A 22855-nucleotide genomic window follows, 5' to 3' on the forward strand; every position below is an offset into this window, starting at 1 on the left:
TACAGATTGTCTTACCGAGAAAAAGAACTCGGCACTCGAGCTTTCGATTTTTCAAGTTTTTCGCACAAAACTTGCTGATTCTTCCTTAGTTTTTCAAGTTTTAAGATTATAAACTTGCTGGTTTGGATTTTAAGCCCTAAATCTACCGAAACGCTGCCGATTTTTCGACTCAAACCCTTATTTTTCGAACCTATTTGCTGCGATTCTAGACTTATTCGATCTGTTCTTGAAGTACTTGGGTGTGCTCGAACCGATTTGAAGCGATTTTTGTCATTATATCCTTGATTTTGGAGTTGGATTTCGAAACCTTTAAACTATTTTTTGGGCATTTCGAATTTTGGGGATTATTTGGTGATATTTCGAATTATTTCGAACTTGTGGACTGATTTTGTGAAACCCTTGCATTGGATTGAATTTGAATTTACAACCGTTAAAATTAATTAAATTTTAATTCGGAATTAATTATATTTTGAATTATTAATTAATTAATTAATCGTTAAATTAATTATTACGTGAAATTTGCGAGACATTTGAGAATTATCTTTTTATTTGAAAAATTCTCGCTTAATTCACCTTTTAATTGACAAAATGGTTGGTAAATTCAAAATCATGGAGACGAACTACAATGGATACCAAGACCCAGAAGCTGTTGCTGCCCGGTTCAGACCCTGGGTCAAATTTCTAAACGAGCAATGCCTTGCTAGTACTGCTATCACTGCTTCAGCTGATTTACAAATTCAACCGTTGTACGACTTCCACTCCACTGCTCTGAATGCTACCCTGCTGGACAATCACAGAATTACGGGAGATATAAGGGTAGGAGATGTTAATGGACGCAGGACGATCACAATTTCTGCTGATGATGTGAATCGTGTTTTGGGATTCCCCCGAGCAAACTTTGTTGATGCTCCTGAAGAACCTGAGTTGATGCAGTTCTTCGAAACTATTCTATATCAGGGGGAAATTCACTTGTCTAAGATGACGAAAGGGAAACTGCAGCCAGAATGGGAGATTTTCTTCGACACTCTTGCAAAGGTGTTCTCTCCCACTGACAGGAGGAACTTTCACAACATATCCAACATACTGCAAGTATTTGGAGTATGTATTGCTTTCAATCATCAAATTGACTTTGGTACAGCTATTCTGAAGGAAATTCTGAGAAAGATGGGACCACTTGGTAGTCGGAATGTGGAAACAAATGAGAAAGTTGAATGCTTTTTTCCATGATTCCTGATGTTGCTATTAAATGATAAGATGACGGAAGCCGACAAGAACTTCTACTTCAATGCTGAAAGAGTACATGTCAAACAGACAAGTCTCAAGCTGATCAACAAACTTGCTAAAGGCACCAAGTACAACGAGGTTCCACTCATTGTTACTCCCTTTGTCGGAAAGGTTCAATGCTCAACTTGTTCCTTATCAAGTTCAAGTGGCTCAACCACAACAACATCAGCAACAACAGCAACAAGACCAGCATCTACAACTACAACTTCAACAACCACCTCAACATCAATATCAACCATACCAATCACCACATCACACCCCTGAACCATCACCGGCTCAATCACCTATCCCTCAACAACAACACCAATCATTTGAAGATGAGCCTCTATAGTATGATTTCTTCGACGCTCAGCCATCTTCATCTGAACCCACATTACCTATCCCCCAAACACAATACTCTCCACCAATTCAATCAACCTCACAACCACTGCAATCAGATTCAGCTATCAATCCTGAACTTCAGGCATTCCGCGATGACTTACAGGTAGCTCAGGTACTTTCTAAACTTACATCTACCTTTAATATTGATAACTCTGATTATGGTTGTGACTTTGACTTGTTTTGCCAGCCTGCCAGCAATGGCCCTGCCAACACACAGGTTCATAACCAAGCTGATGATTCATTTCAACAAACTATCTCTTCTCCAAACACTTCAATCAACACTACTTTGGAACCCTCTAGGAAAGTTGCCAGGAATCCTCAGTTCGAGTAGTTTGATGAGTCAACCCGCAGCTCTGTCTTCTCAAAAGAAACAAAGAGTAGAAGCCTCGGAGACAACTGCAGCCACATCCTTGCCTTCCCAAAAGGGCTTGGATTCTGATATGGTAATACAGTCTCTGGATTCATTCTCTCAACAGAATGAAGCCATTAAAGTTGACCGTCCAGCCACGGTATCCTGTACAGAGTCTAGCACTGCTCTAGCACTCACGCTAGTGCAAAATCAAGCCAATACATAGGTTACTACACTTTCTGAGAGCACAGTTTTTCAAAATAAAGTTACTATGTATGAAAACTTTGCTGATCACTCTTTCTTCCATGATCAGGAACTGCTTGGAAATGTGCAAGTAGATATGCCGTCACTGGCATCCGGAGGATAATTTGTTCCTCCACTACCTTTGAACCCATATCAGGGAACATTGGTAGTATATACAGGTACAGCTGGAGGTCTGAGTGAATCGAGTGACATGAGGCAAACACCGAGCGATGCACATGCACGTGAGGAGAGTGAAACATCTCTAAGTATACGTGAGGTGAGTGCACACACTGACCCGGCTCTTTCTGAGGAACAAGTTGCAAGGTTACAAGCTGAACTTGCCAGAATGATAGCGGAGAATGAAAGGTTGAAAGGTGCACAACTGGTCACCTTAGAGAAGAAAGTTGATGAGGAGCCATCCAGTTCTTACAGGGATGAGCTTAGAGCTGATATCCAGAGTTTAGCTGTCGAGATGAGATCCAACCATGAACTTTATATGGCCAAATTTGATGATATCGACAGCAAACTGGATCAACTCCTCAGGAACTGCAAGTCTGATGATACAACCTCTAGAGAGGATCCCTCAACTAAGGGAAAGAATAGAGACAAGGGAGGAGAAGACAAAGGGAACAGCTCCAACCAAAGTAATAAGGGGAACACAAATACCAATACTTCTGATTCTGCACCTGGCAGAGAAACTGAAAAGTCAAAAGGCAAACAACCCATGCATCAACAGGAAGACAATTATGATGCCTTTCCTAAGGAAATGGATGATGATGATGTGTTTGATGCCACTTACTGCCAGAATCAAGAAGATGGTGCATTTGATGAAGCTTATCTGTTCCAGACAGAAGAGGAAGTTGTAGACCTAGAGCATGAGGAGCTTGTGAGAAAGTTTAAACTGGAGAATGAAGCTAGAAAGAGAAAGCTCAAGGACTTTCAAAAGCTTCTGGAGGACAAGCTGATAACTGAGGAGGAAATCAAGAAGGAAAAGCAGAAGATCTATGATGTTGCCTGTGTGCAGAAGAATCTTGATGTTAAGCATAAAGTTGGTAAGAGTTGGGACATTGCACGGAGAATCATCAATGGACCTCAAAGGGATCCCTTCGACGACAAGAAGTTCATGTCTCTAATCTATGATCTAAGGGAGGTAAACCCTGATGAGGATTTGTTTATGCATGCCCTATCTCTTGAACTGTGGTACATTACAGTTTCTGTTAGGAATTTGCTAGATGAATGGGAGCTTATCATTTATACCAGGAGGAACAGAACATTCAGACTCTCAGTTGAATTCCTAAAGTCATTCACTGTGTCTGAGCTCTGGGTGCTTCGTAACAAAGTCAAGAGAAGCTCTAATCTGAATGAACTCCTTCGAGAAAAGCTGATGGAACATGCTGAATTCAATAGTCCTCAGATTGTCAAGAATCCTTATTGTCTGAAGTTCATCAATGACGACATCATATGCACTGTGTACCTAAATGATGAAGCCTTCCCCAGATATCCTGTGAACCAACTTATTCGTGCATCTACTCTCCTACGAACCAAGGGATTCGCTTCGAAAGAGAAGGCTGATGCTGATAGTGTTATAGCTGACTACGGTCTTCGGAATGGTATTTCTAAATACAAAAGGAAGATGAAGCAAGTCACGAAGACTCAGCCTGCTGACTTTCAAGAGGACCCGGTGGATTTGGATGTAATGCACCAACTAGCTCTGGCTAATGAAAGGAAGAAACGTGGTGAAGCCACTACTGCAGCCATCCAGGGAAGAACCATCAACTCCTGTTCTTCACAGTTCTGATATAGAAGAAGGAGAAGTTGATCTGTAGATTTAGTAGGGTATTGTAATATATGTTCTAAATGAACACCCCTTTTGTAATCTACTTGTTTATGTTTGAATCTGTTGAATGTTTAATGAATACCATAAACTTTTGCTATTTATATTTCAATGTTTAATCCTTTGTCTTATCAGTTAGTTGAGTTATCCTCTCAATAATTTGCATGTTATGTTAACAAACAAATAGGGGGAGATTGAAAGGCATATGTTAAGCCTATTTGTATTAAAGAGGAATCAACTCAACTCTGATAAGAAAGCAAGTAAATAGCAAGTACTGTTATCCGGAATCCGTATGAAGAACGTCAAATGATTTATTGAAGATTTTATGTCAGAAGAATTTCAGGATGCTGCTGCAAACCACTGGAAGAAGTTCATTAATATGATCAAGCCTCAGTGTACAAATAATCTTTTGTAGCACGTCCATAAGATCAGAAGGTATAAAGTTTCAATACTTTATTTATTCAGAAGATTCCATTATTGTGTCTACAAATGAAGAAGAACTCAAAAGACGAAGAACCGACGAACCAGCCACAGCTTAATTGTTTAAATGACAAGGAATATTTAATTGAGCTAGTTACAGATGAACCAGACAGTACATTTGTGTATTAGCTTATCTATTCTACGTCAAAAGAAAGTGGTCGTTCAATCAAGTCGAAGATCTTAATTGTTTACAGAAGACTGAAGACTCTGAAGAAGAAGAAAAGGGATAATTGATTATCTAATTATTTAATCCATTTCTCAAAATAATTATATAGGATGTGTAATTTATTTATTAAATTACACATGTGTATATACACATGTGTATATATATATATACACACATGTGTATACACATGTATATATATATATATATATATATATATATATATATATATGAGTTAAGTTTTGTGGAGACCACTCTTTTTGGAGACCGTAGAGACCACTTATGTTCTGCAAGTATAATATTGCATAAAAAATATTGCAAAACTCATAATTTTGCAAAATAGGTTATACAAAGATCCTTATATCATTTAAAATCTTGAATATCATGTATGTTTTGCATGTAGAATATTACAAAATGTTTTGTCCTGCGGAATATGTTTAGTTTGCAGAACATACACATTCACTTATTAAACAAAGTAATATGTGTAGTGATAACTTAGTAGTGATGATATTATATATATATATATATATATATTGGGTATAATATTGAGTATTCATGATATTTCCCTTATATAGTGTATATATGTTTGTAAATATATTTGTTAGGTACTACTGTTAGGTATGGTACTACTATTATATATTGTATAATTGAGTTGTATTTTATTGAACATAACGTAAAGATGAGTGAAATATGGATTAATCTTCCAAGGTTCAGTGAAGAGTACATCAATGGGGTTAAAGATTTTGTAGAAAATGTTATGGTTCATTATGCTGTAGAAAATGAAATGAAGTGTCCTTGTAGTTTATGTAAAAGTAAGCAGTGGTGGGGTGCAGAACATGTGTATAACCACCTGATTTGTAACGGTCCATCTATGGTAGAAGTTAGTTGGATTTACGACGTCTCAAACATAGTAAATGGTAGTACTGAATGGATGGATTGTCCAGAAAATGTCGGGTTCAAAGATAATTTGGATGAAATGTTGTATGTTACTTGCGCCTACGGTGGAGCGAATGCAGATGCAAGGAAATTTTTTCGCCTTGTAGAGGACGGAAAAAAGCCATTGTATCCGGGCTCCAAAAAATTTACTCGGCTAAGTTTCCTTGTTAGGCTTTACCACTGTAAATGTCTACATGGAGTAACCGAGTCGGCATTTGGTGATTTGTTACTACTAATAAAAGAGGCATTCCCCGATGTTGAATTACCATCCTCTTTCAATGCTGCTAAAAAGGTAATCAAGGTTTTAGGCCTTGACTACAAAAAAAATACATGCATTTACAAATGACTGCATGTTATTTTGGGATGAAAATAAGGATGAAATTTCTTGTAGAAACTGCGGTGCCTCAAGGTGGAGTGATGCGAAAAATGGAGACGACAATAGCAAGATTCCAGCGAAGGTCATGAGATATTTTCCTTTAAAACCAAGGCTGCAGCGGATGTATATGTCGAAGGATTTCTCTAAATTAATGACCTGGCACGCAGTGGAGTGAAAGAAAGACGGAAAGTTACGACATCCTGCAGATGGCGAGGCCTGGAAGCTGATGGATTCAAAATCTCCAATATTTTCAGCAGAAAAACAGAACATACGATTGGGAATAGCTGCTGACGGGTTCAATCCATTTCGCACAATGAGTACCAGTCATAGCACATGGCCAGTTGTAGTAGTCAACTACAACCTTCCTCCCTGGATTAACATGAAGCCAGAAAATTTGATCCTCTCGACACTCATACCAGATCCCAACGATCCTGGAAATAATATAGATGTCTATATGCAGCCTTTAGTTAAGGAATTGAAATAGTTATGGGAGGAAGGAATTGAAACATATGATGCTTCGACAAATCAGAATTTTATTTTACGTGCAAGCTTGTTATGGACGATTAGTGAATTTCCAGGTTACGCAATGCTATCGGACTGGAGTACAATAGCCTACCTAGCCTGCCCTGTTTGTGCTTACGAGACGTCGTCACAATATTTGAAACATAGCCGAAAAGTATGCTATATGAATCATCGAAAATTTCTAGATTCCAACCATAAATGGAGATCTGATAAGAAAAGATTCAATAGTCAAGTTGAGAAAGGCGAAACCCCACCAGTTTTAACCGGCAGATTTATAGAGTTGGTTTTGGATGGTTTGGAGAATAATTTTGGGTGTACGGGGAAGGGAAAAAGAAAAGTCAGTTGTGAGGTTAACCCTTGGAATAAAAAGTCAATTTTTTTGACTTACCGTTTTGGAGTGAAAATTCGATACGGAATAATCTTGACGTCATGCACATAGAAAAGAATATATGTGATAGTATTCTTGGCACTTTATTAAATATCAGTGGCAAGACGAAAGATCAATCTAAATGCCCGATTGGACTTGTGAAAGACATATGTTTAGCCTATTTGTATTTAAAGAGGTACAACTCAACTCAGATAAGAAAGCTCTATAAATAGCAAGTCACCGGAATCCGTACGAAGAACGTCAAATGATTTATCAGAATTTTATGTCACAAGAATTCCAGGATGCTGCTGCACACCACTGAAAGAAGTTTATTAATATGTTCAAGCCTCAGTGCACAAATAATCTTTTGTGGCACGTCCAGGATTTCAGAAGGTATAAAGTTTCTATACTTTATTTATTTAGATGATTCCAATTTATGAAGTTGAACTTACAAGACGAAGACTCGACGAACAAGCCACAACTTAATTGTTTTAAATGACAAAGAATACTTTATTCAGCTAGATACAGATAAACCAGACAGTACATTTGTGTGTCAGCTACTCGGATTAAATATTCTACATCAAACAAAGGTGGTAGTTCAATTGATTGAAAATTCAAGACGAAGATATTAAAGTTTCAAAGAAGACAGAAGCTCCGCTAAAGAAGGAAAGTGATTAACTATTAAATAGATTATATATATTCACTTCTAATATAATTATATTAGTAGTATATTTTATTTAGGAGATTGATTCACTCTTGAATTAATTTATCTAATGAATATACTTAACTAATTTAATTAAGTGGATTCTATTCTATTTATTATTTAGTAATCAAATCACTTTAAAGCACTATAACATTAGTTAGACAAACAATTGCTTTGTCTAGCTCCTTTAAAGACACTCTAAGACATTTAAATGCTTTGTCCTACCTTATTTTTTATCACATGCCAAGACAAAGCACATGTACTTGGGAAAATCAAGCCAAGATACTCCAAGACAAAGACAAGCCATGTCTTTCCATGTGCACCATTCGAACGGAGCAAAGACAAGGCCTTCTTGTCTTAGTCGAATGGATGCAATTGTCATGCCTTGTATTCCTTTGTCTTACCTTGCTTTCTTTTGTCTTTCCCTTCTTTACTTTATCATGACAAGTACTAAAGTTGTCATGCTTTGCTTTTAGTTGTCTTACCTTGTCTTGATTTGTCATGACAAAGCTACTAGTTTGTCCTAGATTGCTATACTTTGTCATGTCTTTCTTTATTTGTCCAAGATTTAGTTGTCTTAGTAGTTCAAATGGTTTTGCCTATAAATATGGCCACCATTCTTCATTTGAAAGTGTTCACTCACTTTGACAAATCAAAGCACTTGTAAAAGCTTTCAAGTTTTGCTCAAACTTGCTATTGTTACATCTACAGTTTTACTGTGCTTTGTTACCCGGTTGTTTTAATCACTATTCTAGAATATACCATGTCGAATTTATTCTACGAACATTAGTGGACATTAAAACTGAACCAATTTAATTATATAACGACTTCAAACATTGTTATATTAATTAATTAAAATCTGATTAACAAGTTATATTCTAACAGATTTATTTTGTGACGATTGTATTCAACTGCCCCTTCTACAATCGCTTCCGGACCTAACAATTGGCATCAGAGCGGTTAATACGAATATACCGTGTTAGATCCTATACACACTCTGAAACGTCCAAATAATATTTTATTCGAATTAATTTTATTCCAAAAATTAATTTTAATTTAATATTATTTCTCTTTCAATTTCTATATCTCATCCAAACACTATACACTTTAAATCTTCAAGCTAAGTACACAAAAGATTAGTAGAATTAAAATCCCACCGTTCAACAAAGAACACTTTGGCTTATGGAAGAGACACATGTTATTATTCCTTCGAAATGCCAATAGAAAATATATTAGGATATTGAACAAGGGTGTTGCTACTCCGACGAATGTCATTTTATCACACGAAGTGGATGGTGTGATGATTCCTCATAAAACTGTTCCAAAAGAACTCTCTGAGTATACAGATGAAGAAAATGAGCAAATGAATTTAGATGACGCTCTTCAACTGATATTAGTTGAATCTCTAGACCCTGTCATGTACATTGCTGTTGTTAACTGTACAAATGCAGAGCAAATCTGGGATACACTAGAGATTATAAACGAAGGCTCAGAAGAGGTTAGGGAAAACAAGAAAGAAATACTGATGGCTCAGTATGAACAATTTGGTTCCAATCCCAGAGAAGGGATTTCAGAAGTGTTAATCAGATTTAATAACTTGATTAATAATTTGAATCTGAACGGGAAATATTATGACAACAAAGAAATTAATCTAAAGTTTCTCTTAACACTTCCTAAACATCTGGAACACAGAATCACTGCAATCAGGGAAAGCAAAGATCTGCATGAGATATCTCTGGAGAAACTCTACGGGGTCTTAAAAACGTATGAACTTGATAAAGTTTAGACAAAGTAGAGATATGGCTGGGGTAAAACACTTGGGAACTCGAGAGCTTTAATTGTTGAAACACCTAAACTGGAAGAAACGAAGGATGTTGTTGTTCCTTCGAAAACCACTCAGGAATTTGTTGTGCCTGAGATAGGTCAGACTATTTCTTCTAGTGGTGATGATGAGTTCTACACAATGGAAGAGTTGGAACATCACTATTTGCCAAGAAGTTTGGAAACATGAGATTCAGGAAGATCCCTTCTTACAAATACAAACCCTTTGCTAACAAGTTTCAAAAGGGAAGTTCTTCATCTTCTTCCAACAAAGGAGGATACAAGACTGGAATGGTTGATCGAAGTAAATTTAAATGTTTCAACTGTGGTGAACCTGGACACTTTGCAACTGAGTGCAAGCAACCCAAGGTTCAAGGAAAGAGAAAAGATTCTTATGATGAGCTGAAGCAGAAGTATGATGCCTTAGTAAGAAAGCATCAGGGTACTTCTGGAAGTCAAAGCTTCAAGAGCAAATCATATCTAGCAGAAGGGAAAAGCTGGGATGATACAGACAGTGATGAAGAGGAGCAGCTTGGAAATGTTGCTTTCATGGCTAGATCTGGATCATCTTCACCTCCTCATGCTGGAAGCTCTCTGGTAGATCCTACATGCCCTAAACTTTTTATGCAATTGGGATTAGATAGAGATGATGCTATTAAAAAGTTGAAAGCTGCCATTCTTAAGAATAATACTTTAGTCTTAGAAATTCATGATTATAAAATGAATGAGATCAAAGTATTAAAGCCTAAAATTGAACAACTGACTATGGATTTAGAATATCAATTTGCTAAATTCAGAGTTTTAGAAAAGAATGATATTGCTTTAAAACTTCAGGTAGAAGAAGAAAGAATTAGATGTAAAGCCTTTAAGGATGCCTCCACTTTAGTCAAAGAGATAAATGATCAACATGAGATTAATGGAACTGTTGGATTAGGTTATGACTATAACAAATATGTAGGCAAGGCTAGTAACATTACTCGTAACATTACTCCTTTTAAGAAGAATGTTGAGGAAAGAGGGATACCTTTTGTTTTGAAAGATTCCCCTCAACCATTGTTTAAATCCTCAGAAGCTGAACCCCTGTTAGAGACACCTGTTGTCATTAACTATGAACTCAAACAGGAAGACCTTAAACTAAAAGAGAGTAATGAGAAGAGAGATGAGATTCTGACATCACTGAAACCAATAAAAGTGAAAGGCAATGTTAGGTTGCCTAATGCTGGTTTAGGTGTCAACTCAGAAAGAACAAAATTCAACAAGCCTAATAATTTTTTGAATAGTAAGAACATAGACAATAGATGCCATTCTACTAAGAACTTTAAATCTGTCAACCAAGTTAGAGTAGAATCTATTGATGTTTCCACTGTTGTGAATGATATTCCTGTTGCCCATGTTTTTGATGCATGTCATAAATATTGCGGTGTTGATAACTGTATGCTTTGTGCTTTCAATACTATGTCTGCTTATTTTAGAAATTTGCATGCTAAAAATGAAAACACATCCCCAAGACAACACACAAACTGCAAGCATTCTAGGGCAAAGACTGCTAGTCCTCCTCGTGTTAGGAAGGAGACTTATGTTCCAAAGCCTAAGACGAAAGTTTACAAGGCTGTTGTTAAGGAAATAGGTTGAGTCAAGTCTGAATCGAATGTCAGTCCAAAAGGCTCTGTTGTCTTACCAGATAGAAATCAATTCTTTAGGTATGTTGGACCCAATCAAGTGTGGGTCCCAAAGACTGTTTAATCAGTTGTCTTGTGCAGGGTGCCAGAGGAATTGTACGAGTTTTTTGGGTGCTTGACAGTGGAGTGTCAAGGCACATGACTGGCATGAATTCCCTGCTGGTAGAAGTAAGTAAGGTAGTTGGCCCTTCAGTTACTTTTGCTGACAATAGGAAAGGTCGAACTGTAGGATATAGCAAGTACAAAGTTGGAAAGATCATCATAGAAGAGATTGCTATAGTTGAAGGACTTGAACATAATCTCCTTAGTATCAGTCAATTTTGTGATAAGGGATACACTGTTCATTTTGAAAAGGAGACATGTACAATCAAACATATCAAGAATGAACGTCCTTCACTATTTGGCATAAGGAAAGGCAACATATACGTAGCTGACTTATCTTCCGGAGGAGGAAATGCAATACAGTGTTTTTATGCAAAGGCATCTACTGAAGATAGTTGGTTATGGCATAAGAAGCTCTCACATCTCAACTTTAAAACTATGAACTCTCTGGTCAAGAGAGATCTAGTGAGAGGTTTGCCTTCCCTGGAATTTACAACTGATGATCTCTGTGAAGCTTGTCAGAAAGGAAAAGCAAAGAAAGCATCTCACAAAAGCAAGACCATCAATAGCATCACTGATCCATTGCAGCTATTGCATATGGACTTATTTGGCCCAGTGAATGTTATGTCAATTGATGGAGGAAGATTTGCTTTGGTTATTGTGGATGACTTCTCCAAATTTACTTGGGTTTACTTCCTATCTTCCAAGGATAAAACTCCCCTGATAGTAATTGATCATATCGAGAATGTTGAATTAGAAAAGGGTGTTCCTGTAAAAGCTATAAGGTCAAATAATGGTACGGAGTTCAAGAATCAAACTTTAGTCAACTATTACTCTGAAAAAGGAATTAACAGACAATACTCAGCAACAAGGACTCCTCAACAGAATGGAGTCGTCGAAAGAAAGAATCATACCCTGATTGAAGCTGCAAGGACAATGATTGCTGAAGCAAAGCTTCCTTTGTACTTTTATGCCGAAGCTGTGAGCACTGCTTGTTACACCCAGAATCGAACTTTGATCAATAAGGATCACATGAAACTCAATATCAGCTGTTTAACAACAAGAAACCATATGTCAAACATCTTCATGTTTTTGGAGCTAAATGCTTCGTTCTCAAGGATGGAAAAGAGCATTTGAACAAATTTGAACCAAAGGCATATGAAGCCATTTTTGTTGGGTACACCAATACAGCTAGTGTCAATGTAACATTGGTGACACTAAAATCCCAAGTCTACAATCTACTGATCCATCTGAGTCTTTGAAGTTTGACAACTATCCAGATTCAGATTCAGATGATGATATGGCATCTGAGGTTGCAACAGGAGATGACAACAATGATGGTGATGATCCAGGCAATGGTGGAGGAAATGGTGGAAACACTGGAGATTCCACTAATGCTAGTGGTGGATCATCAAGTCATCCTAGCAGCAACTCAGGGGGAGCTGATGGATCAACAAGTCACACATTTCAACATAATGACAATACTGCTGAATCATCAAGATCACATCTTCCAAGGGAAAGGATCTAGAGCAGAGATCATCCCTTTGATTTAATTATTGGTGATCCTAATGTTGGTGTAAAGACTAGAAGTGCTACGTCTAATGAATGTTTATTTTCTGGTTTTCTATATTAATTAGAACCAAAGAAAATAGATGAAGCACTTGCCGATCCTAATTGGGTTCTTGCTATGCAAGAAGAACTCAATCAATTTGAGAGACAAGAAGTCTGGGCCCTGGTTCCAAGACTTAGGGGTAAATCTATAATTGGAACTAGATGGGTATACCGGAATAAGTTAGATGCTGATGGCGTTGTTGTGAGAAACAAAGCCAGACTGGTTGCAAAAGGTTATTCCCAAGAAAAAGGAATTGATTATAATGAAACCTATGCTCCAGTTGCTCGTCTTGAAGCCATCAGAATATTTCTTGCATTTGCTGCACACTCCAACTTCAAGGTTTATCAAATGGATGTTAAAAGTGCATTTCTGAATGGAAAGCTTGAAGAAGTATATCTTGAACAACCTCCTGGCTTTGAAAATTCAGAATTTGCTGACTTTGTTTACTTCTTATTCAAAGCTGTTTATGGCCTCAAGCAGTCACCCAGGGCCTGGTATGACACTCTCTCTGAGTTTTTAATTGAAAATAATTTCACTAGAGTCGTCATAGACAAAATTCTCTTTAACAAATTGCATGATAATAATAAGATATTTGTTCTAATATATGTTGATGATATTATATTTGGTTCTACTAACGATGACTTGTGCAAGAGATTTGCTAAGTTAATGCAGAGTAATTATGAGATGAGTATGATGGGTGAGCTATCCTACTTCCTTGGTCTTCAAGTATGCCAAAAGGAAGATGGTATTTTTATTTGCCAATCAAAGTATGTTAGAGATCTTCTGAGGAAGTAAATTTAGAAGACTCATAACCGGCAAAGACACCCATGGACACTACCAAAAAGCTTGACCAGGATAAATCTTGTAAGAAAGTTGATATCTCAAGCTATCGAGGTATGATTGGCTCATTTCTCTATCTTACTGCAAGTAGACCAGATATTATGTTTGCAACATGTCTGTGTGCTAGGTTCCAAGCTGATCCTAAGGAATCACATCTTATAGCCGTCAAAAGAATCTTTAGATATCTTAAGGGTACACCTGGATGCAGGATTGATAGGAAGAGTACGTCTGGAAGCTGTCAGTTTCTAGGACGACGGTTGGTTTCCTGGTCTAGCAAGAAGCAGCACTCCGTGTCTACTTCTACTACTGAAGCTGAGTATATAGCTGCTGGTAGCTGCTATGCTCAGATACTCTGGATCAGGAATCAATTAAAAGATTATGGTATTGTAGTAAACAAAATTCCTATATTTTTGATAATACAAGTGCCATAGCCATTTCCAACAATCCGGTTCAACATTCAAGAACCAAGCACATTGATATCAAGTATCATTTTATTCGAGAACATGTTATGAATGGTACAGTGGTGTTACATTTTGTACCCACTTTTGAGCAAATTGCTAACATCTTCACTAAACCACTTGATGAATCCACTTTCTCTAAGTTGGTTTGTGAGCTAGGGATGTTAAATATGACATAGTTCTCACTGTATATATTTTTCATATGCTTTGTATGTTTTTATATATTTTTGTGAATTTTCAGTGTAATTATATTTGTGTTATTAGATTTTTTATGATAACCTGTAAATTATTTGATAATATTTTGTGTAATGATGCATGTTTGTAAATTAGTCTGTAATTTTCTAAATGCTTGCGTACTCCCCTGTTTTATTTTCTAAGCTTCTAGATAATTATTTGTAATTATTTTATATTGTTCAAAATTAATTAAGCATAAATATTAGAATTTAAGTTAATTCATTTTATTGAATTAAAATTAAGTTCATAAATATTTATATTTAATTAAAGTTGGAATTTACAAAATATTTGTGTAATATACATATATATTATTGTTTTTTTAGTTAAAACGTTTTATTTTTAAAGTTTTAATTAAAAAAAATCATTTTATATATATTATATACTAATCTGTTTTGCCTGAAGCTACACGTGTGTCAGAACGGACCTAACCTTCGGCAAGACATTTGTTTAAGTTGTATTGCCCTGCTCTATAATTAGGGCTAAGCAAAAAACCGATTCGGAACCGAAACCGAACCGAAACCGGGAAAAATCGGAGAAAACTGATCCGAAACCGAAACCGAAAAATTAAAAACCGATCCGATTTAAATGGTTGGGTTCCGGTTATTGCTCCCAACCGAACCGATAAAACCGAACCGAACCGGTTATTAAAATAATAATAATGAATATTATATATAATAATATAAATAAATGTTTAATTTATATCATATTAAGTTGAAGCCTCAAGGTGAAGCTTTTAGTAATTTCTTTATACTAGTTTAGATTTCAAGACAACACTCTAGTGTCTGCAAACAACTCTATTATTATTAAGGAGATAGACTTCCACTGATAAATATGGTTCCCGGATATATGTCCTGTTATGTTGAAATATCCAACCATTGTCTTCGAAGGAAAAAACACTAGAGAATTAAAAGGCTAAAAAAAACAGAGCTGGAAAGGTAGGTTAGGGCACCCCAGAGAAGAAAAAACAAACAGGACAAAAACAGAACTCCTCAAATCATCATGAAACAAACAAACACACATTGATCCTTGGCTAAAACAAAAGAGAAATATTATAGTCTAAAAAAGAGATAAATATTGTTTATAACTCAGTCGAGTCTTGAAAAATTGTGCAGTGGCAGTAGCAATGTCTCTGATACATGTTGGTCGGTTTTGTATCCGAAACCGAGCCGATTACAACCGAACCGGGATTTTTAAACCGAATCCGAACCGGTGGTTGCAGTTTTCCATTTTAAAAACCGAAGATATATGGTTGCGGTTCCGGTTTTATCCCGAAACCGAGCCGAACCGGCCCATGCTCTCCCCTATCTGTAATTGTCACTGCCGTTTTATTTTACTACCAAGATAATTATGTAGTTTGTCTTATATTCTATTCTCACACACGCGTGTGTAATACACCAAACCTTCAGGACAAATCATTTGTTTGTCTTACACGCGCCTCATTGACTAAAACCCCAGTCGAACCGCCTCTACACTCAAACGACTCGAACGACAATCATACCGATTGTCGTCCCGAGCCCTTCAAATCAAACCCTCCAAGACATAAACTCAATTTGTCTTGCCAGAACTTCTTACAACCCACAAGACATCTTCTTTCTTTGCTTGCACGATCAATTCATCCCCTCCATCTCTCCTTTACACACAACGATTCACACACACGAACTGCTTCGTTTTTCAAGTTTTGATTCGACAAAAACTTGCTGGTTTCGTCTTTTTCAAGCTATTTTGCTTGCTGGTTGCTTCGATTATCGTTATCGACAACCGAAGCCCTGCCCATTTTTCGTGAAATCCGGCGAGTCTTCCATTTGTCCGCTTTAGTGTGTTTAATCGGTTGATTCTCTGCCTTTGTTTTTCTGTCGAAATCGAACCATGTTCTTGCTATTTACTATCGATTTATCCGTTTGTGAGTCGAAAGAACTCTGGACTGTTTTCGGTTTTTGATTTCAGATTTGTTCATCTCGGTTTTATGGACTAAGTTGCTGGGTTTCCTGCGTATTGATCGTGTAATCTGTTGTGTTCGATTTGGTTTTACAGTGGGTTAGGGTTATCGTAATATGATTTGGGGCTTTTGATCTAATTTGGGGATTTTCACTTAGGGCAGTGTTTGGGTGTTCACTTGTTCATTATTTGGGTTATTTTTTACTTAAGGCTTTGTTTGGAGTTGTGGCTTTATTTGGAGATAGTGGACTTAAGACCCTGTTTGGCTCGTTTGTTGTGGTGAAATTGAATTTAGGCCATTTATAAATTAATTAAGTTTTAATTCGATATTATTTTTATTATTCGAATTATTAATTAACTAATTAATTGTCAATTAATTATTATTTGAAATTTGTGAGATATTTGAGAATTATCACTTTATTTGAAAAATTCTCGCTTAATTCAACTTTTAATTATTAAAATGAATGGTCAATTCAATATTATGGAGACGAACTATTATGGATTCCCGATTCTTGCTCACTTTGCTTCAGGCCGTGGATTCGTTTTCTGAATGAACAATCTTTAGCCAGCACGGCCATTACTGCCTCTGCAGATATTCAAGTGCAACCCCTCTACGATTTTTTTTCCACTGCAGTTAATTCAACAACTTTGGATAATTACAAGATCATTGGTGAAATTAGAGGAGGCAAGCGAATCACAATTACTACGGATGATGTGAACAAAATACATGGCTTCCCGAGAAATAACTTTGCTGAGATTCCGTCTGACCATGAATTAACTCACTTCTTTCAGACAATTCACTACCAAGGGGATATCTAGCGGTCAAAGATGTCTAAGGGCAACCTAAGAGCTGAGTGGGATGTGTACTTTGATATTTTTGCAAAAGTATTTGCTCCCACCACTAGTACAAACTGGACTTTTAGCGTCGGTCAAATAACCCCTAAAGCGTCGGTTAAGTGGCGTAGTAAATGTAGGAGACGCTATAGGTATAGGTCTTTACCGTCAGTTAAATAGGCGACACTATTGTCATAACAATAGCGTCGGTTACCAGAAATGCTGACGCTATAGACCTAACATTAGTGTCGTTATCTGAAATGCCGACGCTATAGGTCTAACATCACCGTCGGTCATTCAACCAACCAACGCTATAGGCCTGACCAATTGCGTCGGTCATTTGAATAACCGACACTATAGGTCTATATTTAGCGTCGGTTATCTGAAATGCCGACGCTATAGTCCTGACCTACGGCGTCGGCGTTTTAAATAACCGACGCTAGAGTCCTGACCTATTGCGTCGGCTGTCCAAATAACCGACGCCTAAAATATTTTTTTTGTAAAAAAAATATATTTTTAAATATAATATTTTCATTTAATTGGACAATTCACTGGGATCATAAAATAGACTTAGATTACATTAAAAAAATAAACCATCAGATCTTAATAATAAAAAAGATTTACATAATTGTTTATTACATTAAAAAATATGCCTCTACGAAGCAATCTATAATGTAAACTTAATAGTTAATAGCCATATTTTTATATTTGAATGCCCTATCAACTTTCTCCCGCGTCCACGCATGACCACAAACTAGGAGCATCCACATCTTCCTCTCTAACCAAAACCTGGATGGCGATGTCAAGGTCTTTCCTGTTATCAATCTCCTCGAGAAAATTAAGAAGGCACTCAATAGCATCAGGACTTAGACAATCAGCTAATCCTGCATCTGTTCATCAATATTTCCTCAATATATAAGATTTCAGTTGTACTAATTAGCTAACAGAAAGAAGTAAACAAGGACATCAGTGTACCTGCATCGACTAAAATATTTAACCACTTTGTTGCTGCTTTAAACTGAACAGGGAAATCAGCTCTGGGAGTCAGCTGAGTTCATGAAGATGCTAAAAAAACTATCGAAATTATGCATTCTAGAACTTGGCATCAACAAAATGTTAAAAGGACAATAAAACATATTTCACTAAAAATATTGAAGCAAATTTCCCTCGAGAAAGTTATTGCAAGTAATCTTGATGTTAACTTAAATACCACCCGGTTAGAAGTCTAGTTCATCTTCATCTTCTTATATAGTTATGGACATCATAGCAAGTCCAGAACTATATGATAATATATAGACAAGGCATTATGGAAACAATAATAAGTGCACGTAAATTATAGATGATATGAAGCATTAGCAAAAGCCTGGCATTAAAATGAGAAGGGTAGTACACGTACTTCATGTTATATAAATAACATCAGCAAACTATAGGCACGCAGGAAAACTAGTATCATTTGACATGAAAATATTAAGATGTTACCTTGGGGTAAGGCAACAAGTTAATATCATTTGAAGCATCAATAACCATCTCAGATATAGTTCTCTGTAGAAACAGAAAAGCAAAAAACTCAGGCTCAAAATAAAACAAAATGTAAAATCTTAACACGTTATCATGTTCACTGAGAACCTGAATAGTCAATAGATCAGATTCGTGCATAAGTTTCCAGTCAAGGGCTTCGAGTAACTGCATATTATGTGGAAATATAAACATAATTATCTGGACAAGAAGATTAGACACGAGAAAAAGATGCAGCCAACAGGTGTGCCTAATTCTGTAAAATCATAACCTGTTCAATGTTCATACATCCTTTCCCATTCACCTTCCTCGGAGATTAATTTTAATCTGTATTTTCAAACATCAGCAATCCAAAGAACTATTTTTAGTTCTAAAATCCAATACATTATTGGAATTTAGGAACCAGTTCAGTAACTTGATAAAAGAATGGTTGTAAAAAATATGGCAGAGATAATATTAGTGCTCTGGTCAATATATCAGTTTAGAGACCAAATATTTTCACTATAATTATGTTAACATACTTTCTAATCTCCTCTTTCTGGTGCAAATTTCATGTAGGTATTCTTCCTTTTCTTTCAGCAAGTGTGTCTCGGCTAATATCTTACCAGAAGCAAGGTCTTCCAGTCTATTCTAGATTCTCGGAACCTTAATCTCATTTTCAATCCCTGTACCTCCTTTTCTCTTTGTGTAGCCTGAAATTCAAAGACATTACTATCCTGCTTGACACTGCATGTGCAAACTGTGGACAATTATTCCAAGCTATTTGTATTTCGTTCATGGTTATAACGAATTCTGTTAATGGGAATTGAAAGCTCAATTTCATGTATAAGTGTTTGAATTAATTATTTGATTATATGTATGGGAATTTCTAAAGAAGTAGAGGCAGTCAGTATGTAATAGATGCCCACATATAGAGAAACTATTAGGACACTGTCAAAACATTGACGACATCACATAAATAAGTCATAATAAATATATGTTTTTTACCTAAACAATGTAAACAACATATATTAATTAGGATATTCATGAAAAATCAGAGTAAGATATCGATATTTAGAGATGAAATTTTTTACCAGAGGATGGATTCAGGGAGAATGAAAGAGGAACAGGAGTGACTGATCCAGATCAACCTTGATGGACATGGCTTCCGCACATCAAAGGGTTTCCCACAAAACTATACAAAGGAACCAATTTAATTTAACATAGTAATTTGTAAATAGACAAATGTAAACTAATTGAGAGCAACATGCATACTTGAATGTTCTTGCTGGAAACATGGGTACAGGACCACTGAGATAAGAGTTGAATTACAAAAGTAATATAATAAAATACCGACCCAGGAGTGACATGCTTAATGGCAACATCTCCTAACTTCTCCAAGTTTAAAGCAGTAAAACAAGCCTGCAAATCAGGAACCAGAAACCGTACAACAAAACCAGCCCGACGTTAAGATTTTTATTAAATAGACAAATTGGTCTGTTTGTATAAAATTTTAATGACACGTTCTAGACCCCAACATCTAACTCCAGTAAAAATTTCAGAAGCAAAGCACAAATATAAGGTAGCATAACACGGCCTGGAACAGGACACATAAAACTGTCCAGAATTTTCTGCGCACCTCGCACTAAAACATACATATCTTTTAGCTCGTTTAACAAATCAATCTAATTCTTTTTCGTACATGATCTAGACATCAAGGAGCACATTTGTCACAGAAATATTAATCATATAAATTGACTCAATGAGCCCAGAACTATGCTACCAAAACAGACCAGCAATAGTCATAAATTTCAGCTTAATTTTATATAGTTCTAAATCTTTAATCCACTACTTTAACTCTTAATCCATTCTAAAAACATATACACCATCATCACACTCGTACACATATTCTCAATTCAAAAGCTTTGATATTCAATCATATACTCTTGTTAATTCAATTACTCAACTCATATAATTACACTACTAATTAACGTAGTAATCGCAAAACAAATTCAAATATCAACTAAGCACATATATACAAACCAGAATACACATATATGTATATACACCCAGCAGATAAAAACACACATATATAAACACAAACTCATATAACCTTACCAATCGGCTTTTCCATAGTCCTGACCACCACTGACTCAACCTTCCTCTCTTCTGTCCTGCCAAAACCACGGCGGAGCCGCCTCATTCCGTCGACCTCGCCAACTCCGGCGAAGCTTCGACCTCTTCCCTTCCCTCACCTGAACCTTCGTCAAAACTCTCACCTCCATCTTTCAACGCCAGGAAACCCTCGACTATACACTCATCTCCTTTTGCCTCAAACTGTTTTCAACCCCGATTCTAACATCACCTGCCACCGTTGTTGTGCCGCACAATGGAATTACCCGAACCTATATACTCCCTCCGTCCCACCAGGTTCTTTACGTTACTTTTCGGCACGCATTTTGAGACTCCGATAAAATATAGTTCTATAATGTGTTTTTTCCGGAAAAAAATCCTGAAAAAAAGTTTGACGTTTAAACTTTTATTCAGAAAAAAAATTATTTAAAAAAACGTTAATGAACTATACTTTATAAGAACCTCAAAATACGTGCAAACAGTGAACGTAAGCTTCCTGCTGGGACGGAGGGAGTATATATAAGCATCACGAATCGAAGAAATCAATTATTAGATTTAAAAAACTGAAAATTACGTCTTAAAGTAGATTAAAAGTTATTTCCGGTGGCATATTTTTTTATTTTTTCAATTGATAAAATATTAATAAGTTTCAGTCAAATTTTGGTCAATTTGACCGGCACAAAACCAAATGTGACAACTAAAATGGGACGGAGGGAGTAATTTTTAAATATCCGGGTCGTCACAATTTTAAAATAATATTATATATTATAACATTTTTTAAATATATTTTAAATCATATATTATAATATATTTTTAAAATTATATTGTAATAATGTAATATATAATTTTAATAATATATGTAATATATACTTTTAAATTATAATATATAAAATTTAATTTAATATATAATTATAAGAATGTATTTTTAACTATACATATTTCAATTTTTAGTTATATTTTATATGATATAATTTACCCAATTGTATTATCCATCTACTGCTAGCTATGTTTTTCTTTTCTTTCTTTTTTATGTTTTCCATGTTACAATTGCACTATAAAAGATAATTTTGCTAATAATATAAAATTTTTAATTTTCAATATTATATTATATATAATAAAAATTAAAATTATAACAAAATTATTTTTTTATTATAATATAAATGATTTAACTTAATTACTATTATAAGATTATATTTTTAATAATAAATATTTCAAATTTTATATGATATAATTTTAAATATAATATTAAAACTATATTTTACGTAGAATCATATGTTAAATTAATTACTCCCTCCGTCCCTTTTTATCCGTCCATTTTGGAAAAAAAACACATACCAAAGAATAATTGATTGTATGAACTTTTTCATTAAATACCTCTAATTAATATCTTGAAAATGGTGGAATACCCCTATTTTATGTCTTGAAAACATGAATTCAACCAAGTTTTAAATAAGGCAAGCCTTGAAAATTGAAATTATGGAGATATATTTGAAAAACTATCATTAAATTAGTTTTGAAAGTATAAATGGACAGATAAATAGGGACAAATTTTTACTTCCAAAGTGGACAGATAAATAGGGACGGAGGGAGTATAAAATAATATAATATAATATAGTTTTAAAAACAATATAACACCTAAAGTGTCGTCCTTCTAAACAACCGACGCAATAAATTGGTTTATAGTGTCAGCATTCTCTTGACGGACGCTACAAGTGAACATATAGCGTCGGCATTCTGTTGACCAACGCTACAAGTGAACCTATAGCGTCGGCGTTCTCTTGTCTGATGCTACAAGTGAACATACAGCGTCGGCATTCTCTTGACCAACGCTACAAGTAAACCTATAGCGTCGGCGTCATCTTGACCGACGCTACAAGTGAACCTATAGCGTCGGCGTTCTCGTGGCCGACGCTTCATGTGAACCTATAGCGTCGGCGTTCTCGCGACCGACGCTACGAGTGAACCTATAGCATCGGCATTCTCTTGACCGACGCTACAAGTGAACCTAAAGCGTCGGTGTTTTTCCCGACCGATGCATAAAAGTATCTATGGCGTCGGTTTTATCTTTAACCGAC

The 22855-nt window shown here is 35.8% G+C and overlaps 1 protein-coding gene across 13 annotated transcripts; it reads right to left on the reverse strand.

The window, feature by feature from the left end:
- Positions 1 to 17733: 17733 nt before the first annotated feature.
- LOC108216296 (uncharacterized) lies at positions 17734 to 21055 on the reverse strand. Of its 13 annotated transcripts, none has more exons than XM_064091094.1 (8): positions 20766 to 21055; positions 19923 to 20069; positions 19742 to 19842; positions 18940 to 18995; positions 18780 to 18836; positions 18633 to 18695; positions 18129 to 18171; positions 17734 to 18043 (listed from the first exon to the last, which is right to left on the reverse strand). In XM_064091094.1, the coding sequence occupies exons 4-8, from the start codon at positions 18952 to 18954 to the stop codon at positions 17874 to 17876; spliced, it is 348 nt and encodes a 115-aa protein (XP_063947164.1). In that variant the 5' UTR covers positions 18955 to 18995; positions 19742 to 19842; positions 19923 to 20069; positions 20766 to 21055; the 3' UTR covers positions 17734 to 17873. The 13 variants fall into 13 exon arrangements, with proteins under 13 accessions (XP_063947164.1, XP_063947163.1, XP_063947161.1 ...); XM_064091093.1 differs by having other exon boundaries at positions 19190 to 19842; positions 20766 to 21054; XM_064091091.1 differs by having other exon boundaries at positions 18780 to 18995; positions 20005 to 20069.
- Between the last annotated feature and the right edge of the window lie 1800 nt (positions 21056 to 22855).

The sequence above is a fragment of the Daucus carota genome, chromosome 4 (genome assembly GCF_001625215.2).
Source record: "Daucus carota subsp. sativus chromosome 4, DH1 v3.0, whole genome shotgun sequence".
Taxonomy (NCBI): Eukaryota; Viridiplantae; Streptophyta; class Magnoliopsida; order Apiales; family Apiaceae; genus Daucus; species Daucus carota.

Excerpts from the sequence above, each read along its gene's own strand:
- LOC108216296 (XM_064091088.1), bottom strand. The coding sequence starts at position 18,863 with ATGTTTATATTTCCACATAATATGCAGTTACTCGAAGCCCTTGACTGG. Across the intron at positions 18,172-18,632 it reads ACTTGTTGCCTTACCCCAAG|TTTAAAGCAGCAACAAAGTG; the intron begins GTAACATCTTAA and ends TTCCCTGTTCAG. Across the intron at positions 18,044-18,128 it reads AAATATTTTAGTCGATGCAG|ATGCAGGATTAGCTGATTGT; the intron begins GTACACTGATGT and ends ATTGATGAACAG.